General features: G+C 46.4%; 1 protein-coding gene across 1 annotated transcript in view; it reads left to right on the forward strand.

Moving 5' to 3' along the window:
* The window catches only part of LOC121696193 (receptor-type tyrosine-protein phosphatase U-like), a 216,030-nt gene that overhangs the window by 182,547 nt on the left and 21,843 nt on the right, over positions 1-11,640 (forward strand). The window contains 5 exon segments of the mRNA XM_042077539.1: positions 854-883; positions 1,511-1,671; positions 3,524-3,711; positions 8,013-8,085; positions 8,420-8,500. Coding sequence (XP_041933473.1) covers positions 854-883; positions 1,511-1,671; positions 3,524-3,711; positions 8,013-8,085; positions 8,420-8,500 — 533 coding nt within the window.

Genomic DNA, 11,640 nt, shown 5'->3' on the forward strand with positions numbered 1-11,640 from the left:
TGTGTGTGTGTGTGCCGCGCTTGTGTACATGCATGTGTCTCTGAAATAGGGATGTTCTTTGTCTGACAAGCATTTGTCTGATCCTTACAGGGAGTATAATTTGGGCATGGAAATCAAAAGTGAAGATTTAAAAATGCTTTTACATCAAGCTTGATGTGGTTACCAGGATTTGACAGGTGTAACTTAGGCATGACCTGCCTATCGTAACACCCCCAATTATCACCACTTTTGTTCAGAAATTCTAAAACAACGATGTTTTTTAACACTTCAAAATAACATTTACTAAATGAACCTTACATTTTTCAGTAGCCATAGTTGTGTAGATTTGAACAAATTCTGGTTTGGTTCTTAACGGGAGCATTTACTGCCTGAAATATCTGATTTTGTTTACCACGCTCGGAGTTATAGTGCTGGCCTGATGGGTCGCCTATTTACACCGTTTACGATATAACATTTGATAAATTGTTTCAGCAACGTCTTTGTTAAGCTTTTAAACTTTCATTTGTTCAAAAATGGAAGAAAAAGGAAATGATGCAGTGATTAAAAAAGGCAGTCCATGTACACTGTCCATGTATCATTAAGCCGCGGTCACTAACCTTTGACCTCATTAACAGGAGCCGTATTAATATGCTTTAAAGAAGTACGTAGTCATCATTAACCAATACAGCTCTGTCTGATCTCTCTCTTTCACATACTCTTTCCTTTCTCTCTCTCTCTCTCTCTCTCTCTCTCTCTCTCTCTCTCTCTCTCTCTCTCTCTTTCCCTCTGTCTGCTGCCCCCTCTTTTTAAATTTTCTTCCCTCTTTCTTTGTTTCTCCTCTCTTCCTCCCTCTTTCTCTCTGCATGCTCCTCAGAAGGGACTTCTACTCTTACCCTTACTACCCGTAAGTGACTCATCCTGTACTCCCCTGTTACTCCTCCTCTTCTCCCCCCATTACTCCCCCTGTTACTCTTCCTGTACTCCTCCTGTAATCCCCCATTACTCCTCTGTCACTCCTCTGTTACTCCTCCTGTACTTCCCCATTACCCCCCTTGTACTCCTCCTGTACTCCCCCATACTGTACTCCCCCATTATTCCTCTGTTACCCTCCCTGTGACTCCCCTTTTACTCCTCATGTACTCCTCCTCTTCTCCCCATTTCTCCCTCCCCCTCTGACTGAGCTCACTTCAGCGCCTTATGTCCTCACTTTCTCCTGCTTTCTTTCTGTACCTCTCTTTCTCTCTCTTGCTTTATTTTTCTACCTCTCTCCCCTCTTTTCTTCTTCTGTTACCTGATCTATTATAATTTTTCTGATTTTTTCGGCTTCTGCCACCATTTTTGTATCATGTATTTTCCAAATCCTTCTCTCTCTCTTGTTTGTCATTTTCTTGTCTTTTTACTTTTTTTACTTTCCTTCCTCTGAATCTCTTTACTCCCCTCCCTCTCTCTCTCTCTCACACTTCTCTCTCCTCTTTCTTTCCCCTATCTCTTCTCTCTCCCCTCTTTCTCTATCTCCTTCTCTCCCTGACAGAAGAAAGAAGGTGAACATCAATAAGGCGGCGATGGCGTACCGTCAGGAGAAGACGAGGAAGTTGGGCTCTCTGGACTGCAGTATGACGGAGCAGAGCACCTTACCGCAGGACGAGCGCACCGCCCACTCCTTTATGGACATGCAGAATGGCAGCACACGCAGTGAGTACACACACACATAGAGGTGTATAGAGGGCACATTGTGAATCCATCATACATGAATATCAGAGTGTTGATGTTCATTAGTTATGCCATTTAGCAACAACACACACACTCGACACACACACACACATACACATTACATAATGGACACACACATAAACACAGAGAGAGACCACACAGTAGAGTGATGTTCATGAGATTAAACATCAGCATCCTCCTCCTGTCCATCTGTTGTGTTCACCTCCTCTCCTCTCCTCCTTTCCTTTCCTCTCCTCCTCTCCTTACCTCCTCTCCTCCTCTCCTTACCTCCTCACCTCCTCTCATCTCCTCCTCCTTACCTCCTCTCCTCCTCTCCTTACCTCCTCACCTCCTCTCCTCTCCTCCTCCTTACCTCCTCACCTCCTCTCCTCTCCTCCTCCTTACCTCCTCTCCTCCTCTCCTTACCTCCTCACCTCCTCTCCTCTCCTCTTCTCTGATTTGATGCACTGCTAATCAAATCACCTCCCAGTCTTACACAGGCCCCACAGCACACTAGGCCAGGACCTGCCCATTACAACCACTTACACACTGCTGAATGCCTTACCCTGTGTGTGTGTGTGTGTGTGTGTGTGTGTGTGTGTGTGTGTGTGTGTGTGTGTGTGTGTGTGTGTGTGTGTGTGTGTGTGTGTGTGTGTGTGTGTGTGTGTGTGTGTGTGTGTGTGCATAAGAAGTTGAGAGCTGGGGGGGCAAGCTGCAGTGTGTGTGTGTGTATGTGTGTGTGTGTGTGTGTGTGTGTTTGTGTGTGTATGTCGGCCTCTGGGAAGATTGAGGTGGCAGAGTGCATTTAAAACGGATCCAATCAAGGCAGCTTGGCTCCGTCACTCATTTGAGCGTGGGGGAGCAGCACCAGGCAGGCATTGTGTGTGTTAATTATATAACCCCCTCATTAGTGATGAGCACGGGCTAATGTATGCAGCTTCCTAAGCTGCTCTAAGGCACCTCACTAGCAAGCGGGCTCATCCTCCTCATTGCTCATGCATTAGTATGGCCTTAATTAAGGCTTACAATCTATCACACCCATCTCTCATACAGCACATGCATTTTGCTCTACAACAGGGAGGCTACATGAGCACCTATCTGAAGCGTTCTGTTCACACTGCGCCTGCTGCAACAATTAGCTTCCACTGTAATCTGACTAGAATTAGCTTCCACTGTAATCTGACTAGAATTAGCTTCCACTGTAATCTGAACGCGTACGTTTGAAAAAATTAGACAAGTCTTACTATTTTTACGCTATGCAAACAGAACGCTTCAGTTACGTGCCCGTTGTAGTCTCCCTGTAAGTCTGCATTTCATACCTTGTATGTATAATTGATTAGCTACTTCTATACAGTAGTAATTTTGTCTGGTTACCTCAGTATTTGTTTGTAGCTTACAATGACGTGAGTACTTACACACACTGTATTTAGTTATGCCCCAATGACACATGTTATGTGTCACATGCACCACATGCACCAAAACATAAAAACAGCACATGTTTAGTTCAATTCAGTTTCATTAAGGTCTACAACATCAGAATATGCCTCAAAGGCGCTGAAGAGACCTAATATTGAATTTGAACTTGATATGTTGTTGATAGAAGAGAGTGTGGGCGAAAAAAGAATGAATATTTGAAATGTGTGAAAGTTTAGATAGACGTAGAGGTAATCTTTGGGTGTATTTAGATATATTGGGGAGTGAAATGTTCACATATAATGTTGAGTTTTGTGACTTTTTTTGATATGCGTGTGTGTGTGTGTGTGTGTGTGCGTGCGTGCGTGCGTGCGTGCGTGCGTGCGTGCGTGCCTGCGTGTGTGTTTGTTTGTTCTCCCAGACGAGCAGCGCAGCTCAGTGAACGAGTCCAGCAGCCTGCTTGGCGGCTCTCCGCGGCGCCACTGCCGGCGCAAGAGCTCCCCCTACCACACGGGGCAGCTGCACCCGGCGGTGCGCGTGGCCGACCTCCTGCAGCACATCAACCAGATGAAGACCTCCGAGGGCTACGGCTTCAAACAGGAGTACGAGGTGAGAGACCGACCCAGGGGGGAGAGGGGGAGAGGAGAGGGAGGGAGAGGTATAAAGAGAGCGAGAGAGAGAGAGATTGGGAGAAAGGGGAAAGAGAGAGAGAGAGAGGGAGAGAGAATGAGAAAGAGAGACAGAGATTAACGATTATTAATGATTATGTCATTTTTCATTTATGTTTATTAAGTTAGGTTGTTCTTAGACCAGAGCTGTCTTTTAAACTGCATTTCACTGGCTCTGTACCTGTACTCTGCTAAATGACAATAAAGTTGAATCTAATCTAATGTAATCTAATCTAAACAAGATCTTCCTCAGACGAGAGGCTGCCCTTAACCCACCAATGAATGTTATCTCATAATTTCACCACAGTGGTGTATACATATGTGTGTGTGTGTGTGTGTGTGTGTGTGTTTGTGTGTGTGGTAGTGGTAGTGGTGGGCCCCATTCTCCTCTCACATTGTGCCCCCACTCACCTCATCTTGGTACGTTTCCATTCCATCTTATTCTCTTTTACTTTTACGCACATGTCTCCCCTGAGGAGCCCACCCCTGCAGTCTCTCCCTGCCCTACCTCTGCCTTCACTAACCTGATCTCAGGAGAAGACACACAGGCCTCCCTCGGACAGATTGCTTTCTCTGTCTCTCCCCCTCCTCCTTGCCTTGTTCCGCTCCAGCTATGCCCTATGGAGGGGGATCAGAAGTGTGTGTTGCTGCGTGTGGTAGGGTTAAGAGTGGGGTGGTGGGGGTTGGGTGTCTATCAAACTACATTTCCCATGAGCCACAGCACTGATCAAGCCCTCAACAGGAAGATATGCCAGCAGGCACTGTGTTGTAGTTGCTGTTCTTCTTGTTGATGAATTATTCACAAGCAACATTCAACTAATCTTTGAAGTGTGTGTGTGTGTGAGAGAGGGTGTGAGGGTGGCTGAGTCCATGTGTGTGTGTGTGTGTGTGAGAGAGAGAGAGAGACAGACAGACAGACAGAAAGGAGAGAGAGAAATAATAACTTTCTTTCTGTGACTGTATAGCTCATGGTCAGGGTGAGCTAGGATGTGTTATCGATTTGTGAGTTCTTCTGGGCAGAATTCTTAAGCAGAGTGAGAGGAGAGAGGGAGAGGAGAGGAATAGAGAGGAGAGGAGAGGAGAGAGGGAGAGGAGAGGAGAGAGGAGAGGAATAGAGAGGAGAGAGGTTCAGGTGCAGGGGATTGAGGGTGCTGGTCGAGGTACCAGAGGACCATAGCTGCCCTTCAGCCATAATGAGAGAAGGTGATGGACATGGACAACAAGGACTTAGAAATAGATTTGTGGTGAAATGAGTGAGAACGAAGGTGCCGACGTGTGTGTATGTGTGTGTGAGAGAGAGAGAGAGAGAGAGAACATGTGTCTGTTTATGTATGTGGGTGTCTGCAGAGGTGAATGTGTGTGTCTTTATAAAGTTGTGTGTGTGTGTGCCTGGGTTTGCTTGTGTGTGGCTGTGTGTGCTTTTCCAAGAATGAGAGAATTATTCAGCTAGAGACAGAGGTGAGCATACACCCACCAGGAGAGAAAACAGACAGACAAACAAAGACGGGGAGAGAGGGATAGAGATACAGATGGCAGAGAAAGAGAGAGAGAGAAAGGGAAAGATGGAGAGAGAAAGAGATGGAGAACAGGAGAGGGAAAGAGAGAGGGCGGGTAGAGAGAGAGAAAGATAGAGAGTGGATGAGAGAAAGGGAGAGTGAAGGAGGGAAAGAGATATGGAGAGAGAAGGAAAGAGAGAAGCATAGAGAAAGAAAAGGAGAGAGAGGGGGGAAGGGATTTAGAGAGAGTGAGAAAGATAGAGAGAGAGCGAGAGAAAGGGAGAGTGAAGGAGAGAGAGGGAGGGATGGATGGAGAGTGAGGCCATGCCTGTGGCAGGATTAGAGGGGGTTTTACCTGCGAAGCAAATACACGCAGGTGTAATCCCCTGATCAGCATGCTGGCCTGAGCTGTGGCGCCGGCCTCAGGTGAGCCTCCTCGGCTAGCGCTGCTGCCCTCTACACCTCTCCGCGCCGCTCGCACAGATTGGACCCCGCGCTGATGAGGGAATTAACGCCGCCATCGCCATGGCAATGGGTGCCGGGATGAGCCCACTGGCGCGTGGAGGAGACAAGAGAGGACGAGTGTGTGTGTGTGTGAAAAAGGTGTGAGCGGGAGAGAGAGGGAAAGTGGGTGTTTGTAAGTGTGCGTGCGTGTGTGTGTGTGGACATACGTGATGGGACTACACCACACACACTGTCTCTCATATCCCACCTCCTGAGGCGCTCGTCTCTCGGTTCTCTTGTCTGAGAGCCTGTCCACTTCGTCCATCTGGCCCCGTCTCACATACTCCTCCTCCACACACGTCCTCCACACACGTCCTCCACACCCCATTTCCCACAGCGGCCCAGCTCTGAGCTGAAGGCCCACACACACACACACACACACACACACACACACAAACACACAAACACACAAACACACACACACAAACACACACACACACACACACACACACACACACACACACACACACACACACACACAGACGGCTGGTGCAGATCTAACTCTCTAACCAGGTGCTCCTGTGAAGCCGTTTCACCCAGTCTGCTCTCCAGAAACCTCCATTCACTCATTTGATCTTCTTAACCTTTGGATACAACCACTCAAGGTGGCGTAGCTTTACATTCACACTTAGTCATTTAGCAGACGCTTGTATCCAAAGTCACTTACAGCAAGAGAGTAACATTCAAACTACAGTGCAGAGAAGACCTTAGCTAGGAATTACCCCTGCATCTGTCAATACTAGTACTGGAGGATAGGAATTACCCCTGCATCTGTCAGGACTGGAGGATAGGAATTACCCCTGCATCTGTCAGGACTGGAGGATAGGAATTACCCCTGCATCTGTCAATACTAGTACTGGAGGATAGGAATTACCCCTGCATCTGTCAATACTAGTACTGGATGAAAGGAATTACCCCTGCATCTGTCAGTACTGGAGGATAGGAATTACCCCTGCATCTGTCAGTACTGGAGGATAGGAATTACCCCTGCATCTGTCAGTACTAGAGGATAGGAATTACCCCTGCATCTGTCAGTACTGGAGGATAGGAATTACCCCTGCATCTGTCAGGACTGGAGGATAGGAATTACCCCTGCATCTGTCAGTACTGGAGGATAGGAATTACCCCTGCATCTGTCAGGACTGGAGGATAGGAATTACCCCTGCATCTGTCAGGACTGGAGGATAGGAATTACCCCTGCATCTGTCAATACTAGTACTGGAGGATAGGAATTACCCCTGCATCTGTCAATACTAGTACTGGATGAAAGGAATTACCCCTGCATCTGTCAGTACTGGAGGATAGGAATTACCCCTGCATCTGTCAGTACTGGAGGATAGGAATTACCCCTGCATCTGTCAGTACTGGAGGATAGGAATTACCCCTGCATCTGTCAATACTAGTACTGGTGGATAGGAGTGCCTACATTAACAAGTACTAGTGTGGTAGGAGGAGAAAGTGGTAGAAGAAGGAAGAGAGGGAGGTGGAGATGGAGGTAGAGGAGGGAAGAGAGGGAGGTAGAGAGGAGGAGGTGGAGGGAGAAGAGAGGGAGGTGGAGAAGAAGGAGGTAGAGGAGGGAAGAGAGGAAGGTGCCAGGTACATGTAGGTGGTGCATCAGGAGTGTGAGGTTGTCAGAAGTGCTGGGGAGGTTTTTGAAGCATAGCTGAGTATTCAGAGCAGTGGATGGTGATACACTGTAGATAGTGTAAATGGAAATGGAATGGTGAGCTAGTACGGTTACCTGACTGTGACCGTGTCTTGAGTATAAAGTTTCTATTCTATACTATTCTATTCTATTCTATTCTATTCTATTCTTTAGTGCCAGTTCAGGTAGGCCACATAGTCAAACTCAGGCCTCAAATCAGCTGATCTCAACCAGCTGATGGTTCACTGGATCCCCTACTTTGCACAATTGGCTGAATTCATTCAGGGTGCCTTATTTAACCTGATGTAGCCTACCTATTGTTGTCACTTTCCTTTGAATCGTGCATCCACTCCAACCGGTCATGCTGTGTCTAACTTAATCACAGTCATGTTCTTGTCATTGATGCCCGCTCAGTTCTGTACCCTGGGGGAGGGGGGGTCTCTCTGCCTTAGGTTTTCCATGTCCATGCACACTGAAGGGCAGTGAGGTCCCAGAGCACAGCCGTACGTCCAAAGACAACTTGAATGAAATTTTCTAAAGTGGTGTAAAGTGGTCCTGACTGAATAGTATTTTTTTTTTTTTTTCACTTTTCAATAGAGTTTCTTTGACGGCTGGGATGTGACCAAGAAGAAGGACAAGACCAAGGGGAGACACGACAGCATTCTCAGTCGTAAGCATTCTCATTGTCTCACTGTCAAAAATCACTACTTCTAAGATAATAACATGTCAGCCCATTCACTACACTGGTGGTTAAATGTTCTCAATATGAGTATGTTCAAACTCATGAAAACGTTAAAAGGGGTCAGAAGCATTTGGTGAAAGACTGTACTTTTATCCTTTCCAACCATGTCAGCCTGAGCCCACACAGTCATTCTTTCAGTTGTTCCCCAATTCAGTCCATGGCTAAGTGATCTGTCAAGAAATCGTTTGAAAGTGCGTAGAGTATTTTTGTCTTTGTGTTGTGTTCAACACACTCCACCTCTGTTTTCTCTCTCCGTGTCTAGATGAGCGACACCGCGTCAGACTGCACTCGCTCCTCGCTGATCCAAACTCGGACTATGTCAACGCCAATTACATTGACGTAAGGAATACCCCCCCCCCCCCCCTCCCATCCCAACTCTCACACACACACACACACACACACACACACACACACCACCTTGCTAGTCTCTCTTCCACTGTTGTTTTATTTCTTTTATTTGTCTCTTGATGCCTCCCAACAACAACAACAACAACCACAGTACATATAGCACTTAATGCAGATATCCAGAGTGCTTCACAATGAAGGGGGGAACCTCACTTCAACCACCCCCAATATGCCGCACCCGTCTGGTTGATGGATGGAAGCCTTTCACCGTCTGGATGAGCACTGAGGCTCATGGGAAGGGGACGTGAGGGAGGCGGCCTCTCGCTGGGCCCCGAAGCTCCTGTCACCGTGCTGTGGGAACGGTCATTCCCGTGGGTTTTTTTTGCGGTCAGGCGCCATTATAGCACCCGTTCTCCCTGTCTCTCCCTGCTGTGTCTCAGACGAGACGGGAGGAGGAGGAGCACTTATATGGAGGAGAGGAGTGGAGAGGGGAGTGGAGCTTTGAAACGGTTCTCCTAATTCTCTATATAGTATTTTTTTTTTTTTAAATGCTCTACACTTAGTAAGTTGCTCTCGGCAAAAGTGTCTGCCAGATACCTTAAACTTACACTGAAGTGGTCTAGGGAAAGGATACTTGCTTTAGCACAGAGCCAAGAGCAACACAAGATGCTTCAGGCAGTGATAGCACCTTTTAAGTCCCCCCCCCCCCCCCGACAGAACGTCTGAAACCTGACCACGCTCCAGTCCACTGCCTCGGTTATTTTTTAATCCCCCCCTCCAGGTCACTTTCCGCTCCGAACCACCACAAAAGCCGCCTCCTCCCTTCTTACTGTAGCTCACTGGGCGCATTGGGTGTTGGACACGGTCCCACCCCTTCAGTCCAATGGATGGAAGAGACACATCCTTGGAGAAAAAAATAAAATAATAAAATGCATGAAAGATCTCACCTACAAAAAACAGTTGAAACTATTACATTACATTACATTTAGCAGACACTTCTTGACCGAAGTGACTTACATATGTCAGCTATATTACAAGGGATCACATTGTCCCCAGAGCAACTTGGGGTTAAGTGCCTTGCTCAAGGGCACAACGGTGGAAGCCGGGAATTGAACCGACAACTTTCAGGCTACTGCACGCTAGCCCAGCTCCTTAACCACTACACTACCACCGCCCAATGCAGTCGACGAGGATGGGATGGGATATTAGAAATAGCTTTTTAAAACCCCTGGTTAATATTTGAACAGTTCTTGCCGATGCTGCTTTGCAGTGTTTACTACCAAAAGATGGATTGTGAGTGGAGTAGAATTTTTCCCACAAGACACCGGAGCTGTTTTATTCAGCATGTGATGTACATCTCAGAGCTCAAGTCCTTGTTAGCATTTCAGCACTAACTAACAAAAACAAAACTCTTCACACAGTACAAACCCTCAAGTCTTTAATAATTAATTACCCTTGAAATTGAAGAATGGAAGTGAACAGTTAGTGAGATATTGCAGTCTTGTTGGGGAGGAATTTGGCAGGCATAACAACCTCTATTGGGAGATAAGGGGAGTAGAGAGAGAAAGAGAGAGAGAAAGAGAGAGAGAGAGAGAGAGAGAGAGAGAGAATACAAGATGTCCAAGGACGAGAGGGAGAGCAGTGTGTCTCCACATGTTTCATAGATGAGGATGTCTGTTTGGCTGGCACCACAGACGATAATCCATGGACTCAGCCACCCTTGCACACATACACACACTAACAAACAGACACACACACACACACACACACACACACACACACACACACACATATACGCGTATACACACACACACGCACACTGACATGTACACACACACTCTCTCTTTCTCTCTCTCTATTTATTTATTTCTCTCTCACACACACACACACAAACACACACACATATATACACACATTTTCATGCAAACCACAAGCCATTATTTCTGTTATTTTTCCAGATACAAGATACACCTGCTGATCTAAATAAGCACACCTCTCTCCATAGACTAAGCTATTCTCTAACAGCTGTTGTAGTATTTAGAATTCAGTCCATCTCCTCCAAATCACTAGAAGTAAATGGTTCTTTGTGGAGTCAATGGTTCTACCCATTCATAGAAGTAGTATATTTGATTGTGATGTTTGGTGATAATGACTTTACACACAGATTATTCAAACTAGCATACTGTAGGACATATGATTGAACAGGAAAATGATAGATATTAAAGGATGTGGGTTAGATCAGTTAGCCTACATCTTCTTTTTAGCTATAGGCTAGCTACTGTATAGTCTAACTGGTCCACTGGTTCACTTCCAGTGAATGATGCTAAGTTAGGCTAATGCTGTCAGAAAAGGTTATTGCATGCACAGAGAAGAGAAGAGTAGTATCATTTTATCTAATCTTATCTCTGAGGTAGATGGCAAATAAGCTAATTTTCCTAAAACTTGACGTGTTCCTATTGGATTCTGGACCACATCAATGCCAGGTCCTCTCATCAGTTAAAGTGTCCTCTCCTAAAACCCATTACCTTCCAATGTTGTGTCAAGCCGAAAAGGAAAGGATTGCTGAAAGCCTGCAAGTCTTAATAGGCCTCGGCTCTCCATGGGAAGCAGCGTTAATGCTTAGAGTGAATGGAACCTTGGATTCACTCAAGAAATAATCACCTCCACCTGAGGTACAATTCAGTGCATTCACCCACTGAGCTCCAACTGGAGAACCATGGGAGGGCAAATCAAATAAATGTAAAAAAAAAAAGAAAAAAGTTTGCTCTGACACTGTTGCATGATTCCGTTAGTGTGTTAGTGCTTTCATGCGAGTTTCCTGTTTGTCCCCAAAGGCCTTTAGTGAAGGCAGCTGGTGTCCCCACAAGGCTAAATTTTGGAGCCGGACTAGCAGGCAAGTCGTGCTGTGCCTCTAATGACAGTACAGGATGGAAGCTGTGGGTCACCGCGACTTCTCGGCCACATCCGCTGTGGAGTTAACAGGCCGCGTTCAGGTCCCTCCACATCACTTGGAGAAACACTTGCTGGGCGATGTGCTACTGGTACTTGCATCTGGTTGACATATATGGGAAAGGAAAGTGAAGGATGTTTTACTTTGCTCCCAGATGAGTTCAATGTTAAGTACGGCCCGAACAATGA

This window comes from Alosa sapidissima, chromosome 21, assembly GCF_018492685.1.
Source record: "Alosa sapidissima isolate fAloSap1 chromosome 21, fAloSap1.pri, whole genome shotgun sequence".
In the NCBI taxonomy this organism is placed as follows: Eukaryota; Metazoa; Chordata; class Actinopteri; order Clupeiformes; family Clupeidae; genus Alosa; species Alosa sapidissima.